The sequence below is a fragment of the Penaeus monodon genome, unplaced genomic scaffold (assembly GCF_015228065.2).
Source record: "Penaeus monodon isolate SGIC_2016 unplaced genomic scaffold, NSTDA_Pmon_1 PmonScaffold_19392, whole genome shotgun sequence".
In the NCBI taxonomy this organism is placed as follows: Eukaryota; Metazoa; Arthropoda; class Malacostraca; order Decapoda; family Penaeidae; genus Penaeus; species Penaeus monodon.
In genome coordinates this window covers 1-5,000 of record NW_023649029.1, presented here as the reverse complement: position 1 = coordinate 5,000, position 5,000 = coordinate 1, and the positions used below count along the sequence as shown (strand labels likewise).

The 5,000-nt window shown below is 38.1% G+C and overlaps 1 protein-coding gene across 1 annotated transcript; it reads left to right on the top strand.

The window, feature by feature from the left end:
• Window positions 1–1,966: 1,966 nt before the first annotated feature.
• LOC119569874 (ficolin-2-like) lies at window positions 1,967–4,970 on the top strand. Its single transcript, XM_037917851.1, has 5 exons — window positions 1,967–1,973; window positions 2,426–2,602; window positions 2,822–2,997; window positions 3,926–4,071; window positions 4,925–4,970. The coding sequence occupies exons 1-5, from the start codon at window positions 1,967–1,969 to the stop codon at window positions 4,968–4,970; spliced, it is 552 nt and encodes a 183-aa protein (XP_037773779.1).
• Window positions 4,971–5,000: the final 30 nt, after the last annotated feature.

Sequence of the window (5,000 nt, the reverse complement as noted above, 5' to 3'; positions counted from 1 at the left end):
GACAGCAATAATCTTTCCGTGTGAAAGTCGGTCAGGAGAGTGGGAAATAGCTTCCCTTGCAATTGATGTTGACAGTTGATAATCACAGAAGATTTTCCCCAAAAATTTGGATGCATCTGGCTTTTCACGGTAAGCGTCTCGCTAAGAAAGCAGGTAATCACCTTATTTTTCTGTCTCTAGCGTCGGTACATCGTATATCTTCAGCTTATTTTCAGTTCTTGCTCTCATCAGGTTATGTTCGGGTAATGCATGCTATAGTGGCAGGAGTCATAAACACAGCTGTTTCATGGAAAATCAATGGCTACTCAGAACCAAGATGCCAACATGTTTCAGCTGCCATTAATTAAGAACCTTCTTTTCCTTCCTTTGGTTTCTTCAGTATAACTGTGTAATAAAGATAATTAAAACACACACACACACACACACACACACACCACACACACACACACAAAAAAAAAAAAATATATCTATATATGTATGTGTGTGTGTGTGTGTGTAATTATCTTTATTACACAGTTATACTGAAAGAATCCAAAGGAAGGAAAAGAAGGTTTCTTAATTAATGGCAGGCTAAAAACATGTTGGCATTTTGGTTCTGAGTTAGCCATTGATTTTCCATGAATCAGTGGGTTTTATGACTCCTGCCACTATAGCAGCATTACCCGAACATAACCCTGATGAGAGCAAGAGTGTGACCTATCCCCATGCCTATAACTTTACATAGATTTGAATAAGGTTCGTCCAGACAAAACTTGAACCAGTGCTAAAGGAAGAGTGAAATCAGACAATAAATAAGACTGAACTCATGACTTAACGAGTTATGACCTGACAGACTTTGAATGACTGTTAATGACATCATTTCATGACTTTAGTATCAAACGTATTAGAATGACATTACTACCACCATATTACTATTCCACCATATCAGGGCGACCGGATATGGCGACAGTATACTTGATTACACAAGACCCCGTGATGTAGGTCTTGCTGACATTCCGTAAATTTATCTGAGTTATGGGAATATGGGCGAATCCAGAGGAGTCAAATTCGACTGACAAAAACGGAACATTCTACTGACTTTACGCTAACTTAATAATTACCCTTTCTCTTGCTTTCTTGCAGAGTGATTATGATTGATGAAGCCCCGTTTCATTAACTTTAAATATTTATTTCATCATTAGTGTTTATTTATAATGATTAGCAGTTTATTAATGGCTCAATTACTTGTTACCTAAGTAGGACGTTTGTTCACAAAACAATTAAAACAATGCGTATCTTCTAAATTCACACAAATTTTAACTATTTAACAAGCATGGTGAGCCAGTTACCAACCGCACATTAAGAAGACACGAATGGTCTGAAGAAAATACGAAATTAATAACTGGACATAATTACACACATTTGTTTAATCTAAAATCTTTTTCATTCATATCCCTTGGTAACTTTGAGTGACTCTACTTTAAAAGATAGTAATTTTAAAAACATTTGCTTTTATGATTCAATTAAACAAATATCAAGTAACTCCAAGATGACTGAGAGACTTCTAAAGAGACTAATAATTTATTATTTATAAAATTATATTATTATAAAAGAAATACTGCTAAAATAATGCAGGTCTCTAATGACTGTATAGTAATTTTACCAGAAATCGCATTTTTTCACTGCTACTTAACTGAAATTCATTATTAACAAGCCACTAATGACGTAAACATTCGGGGTCAATATAAGACCTAATACTAAAAATAATGATGACTGATTTTATTGTCACAAAAAGGATAAGACTGGTGTCTTACGCAAATAGCCCTTCTGTTGACCGACACAAACGTCTTGGAACCTGAAGATTGGTCACCGAAATGTCTGAGCATAAGTGGAATATTTTCATCGTGCCCAAAAGAAACACGATACTCAATTTTACGTAATCCTCACATCCCCAAACGTGATAACAGTCCATGCTCCCGGTGATGACATGTCAGGTACGAACAATAGCACCACGATTCACGCCCTGACACTGACTGACATACTGTCACTGTCGTAAACATTTAGACTAATTGTATTTATATTAACGTACTAATTAAACTTCCAAATGATAAAGAAAAGGGTGCCAATATAAAAATAAGATCAGAGAATTTGCGTTTTATCTTTGACAAATTACCAGTATCTATAAGCCCTCCCCACTATCCCCCTTCCTACGTTATCTGACTTTTCTCAAATTATAATACATTTCTAACCAGTGTCCACGTCTTATTCTCATTACGAAACTTCATCTTCTACAAGTTTTATGTAGAGCCGCGGGGCCCCAAACCCCAAACCCTTTTTACTCCTGACGAGTCCTGATGACGCTGAGACAAGAGACTAACATCCTTACCCCTTCCTTCCCCCCCAAACCCGACTACCCGACTCGACTCCGACTCGCGAGTGTTGGCAGGGAACATCCCCCTCTGGTCAAATAACAAACGTGGACAAAGAAACCAATACGAGCTCCACATCGAGCTGGAGGACTGGTCGGGCAACAAGAGGTTTGCAAGGTATCGAGGCTTCCGCGTCGGCTCGGAGCGCGATGCCTACCGTCTGTACCACGCGAACGTCTACTTTGGTAATGCAGGTGAGTTTTAACGACGCATTTTCCCTCGGCTATATTGTACTGTAAAAGCAAAAAAACAAATTTTGCTTGTACGATTATTACACCCATGCCTTTTGGAGTAACCTAATGCCTTCGTGTCTTGAAAATAAGGTTTTCCAGACCTTTAGCCGACATCGGTTCCTCTTAGCTTTTGTAGATTTAGACAAAGAGGCCCTTATTTCGTTTACTGGTTGCCCACAGGTGACTCCCTCTACTCGAACAATGGACTCCCATTCTCCACCTTCGATGTAGATAATGACAATCGGGATGGAGATTTTGTGGGAAAGCAGCTGTTCAAAGGTTATATAAGGTACTGTAATTTTATGGGTTTTACGGACACCTGTCTCGGAAGCTCAGTGTCAAGTGTAGAGAATGGAGTATAAAAATGATTTATTAAATTACATTTTAAAATACTTTACACAAAACCTAAACATTGCTTATCTTTATCCATCTTCGCTTGTGCAACGTATGACAATGATGAAGCAGATGTTGAGTCCGTTTTTTTGCTCTTGATCAATGACTCAACCAGGGGCAAAAATTATCCCCTCGGGTAGGTATTTATATGGCATAGGGTTAAACCTGCACTAATATGGTAGGCTGATCTTGTCAGATAATGCAAAAGGTGTAGCTAAATACCATAGTATATAATAAGCTTACTACTTGACTCAGTATTCAACATTCCATCGATAATGTTTCTATGATTTTGTTGAATTTCCTTAAAAAAAGAAGTAGACATTGGTATATATATTTTTAATTGTTTTATGCATATATATATTATAAAATTATATATATAGAATATATATATATTATATATATATATATATATACATATATATAATAATTTCTTTCTTCATTCTATATGTATTTGTGCCAGTAAGGGGTGAGAAGGGGGGTGATGACGAAGTATATCCAGTCCAGGGGGTAAAAGACAAGGGAAGTGTAGAGATCTCTGGCCTGGGTCCATGCGCCTTCCTTTGTGACTCATGGTTACATTACGTGTGTTGAGGGAGCATCGGATCCATTTGAAACTCTCTAACTGGTTATGTTTCGATGTTGTTGTCCCGAATTAATGTAATTGGGCGTTTAAAACAAAAAAACTAATGATAAATGAAGTTAATAGTTTTTTTTAGTTGTTCTTGGATGGGTATTATGTAACGAGATTTTAAACCGGTTAAAGATTACATATGATAAGCCTATAAATAAAACCACATAAACCTTTCCAAACATTATTTGAGTACTGCCATATTGACGACGAGTTCAGTTGTGACAGCATGTTCACCGCCCACATTTCCCCTCTCTTTCCAGGGTGCTTGGTGGTACGGTAACTGCCACGATGCGAACCTGAATGGCTGGTACCTGGGGGGGCCTCACAGATCCTTCGCCGACGGTTTTCAATTGGTACACGTGGACGGGTACAATTACTCTCTCAAACGCACTGTTATGAAGTTCAGGTGAGTAAAAAGAGTTTTCCAGAAGAAATCCGAAAGATTAACTGAATAATTTATGAATTATTTACGACTGGTTATTACATGGACAGGCCACAAGAATTTCCCCCGAAGAAGTGTTATAAAATGTAAATCAGGGACTTTTGACTTGATAGCATGCAAGAGAGATTTAAAAGAATAATAGTTTTGGGTGATTCCCCCAAAAGGTGAGATTAATGTTTCGTAAATTATCTTTTTTTACGTTAAAAGGGTTAACGAAGATCATACAGTGGCCTCGCGAATGTCACCTGCTAAAGTAGGTTTTATAACCTACGCTTTAGCTCATTTTAATTCTCTGTGTTTTCAAAGCCCCCCTACTTTTGGGTGATCATCAAGAACTGTAGAGACTCTCGCTTCATTTGACTCACTTCAAAATTCTCAAAACCCAAAAAGATTTTTTTTTTTGTGAGTGATTTTGCTAAAGCGACAAAAACTATTTTCCTTTCCATTCAGCCCTTTATTAGTTTTATCAACCGTACTGACCACCTGGCTCTCGTCGCCCCCAGACCCCAGAGTTCGGGTCCCATTCCCTGGGCTTCGATACCCTTTATCATGCAAAAACCCGGCGTCGCAGAATGGATGATTCATTTCACGAAAGAAAAGGCAGCGCTGCGGTCGGTTACGTTTTCTATTCCTGTTTTGTTAAGAAGTCTTTAGCCTTTTGTTATAATTGTCAGGAAACGAGATAATATGACGTTGATAGGATTGATATAAACGCATACAATTGTATGGCCTTTATGACCATGAGTGACTCCCTATTGTGGGCAAACCCTCTTGTCTTCATGTATGTTTAAGAATTTGTTCAATACTTCACCCACAGGAAGATACCAGACCCTAGATGTCCCAGAGATGATGTCATCTCGTAACACCCCACCGACGATGCAGGAGAGCTGGGT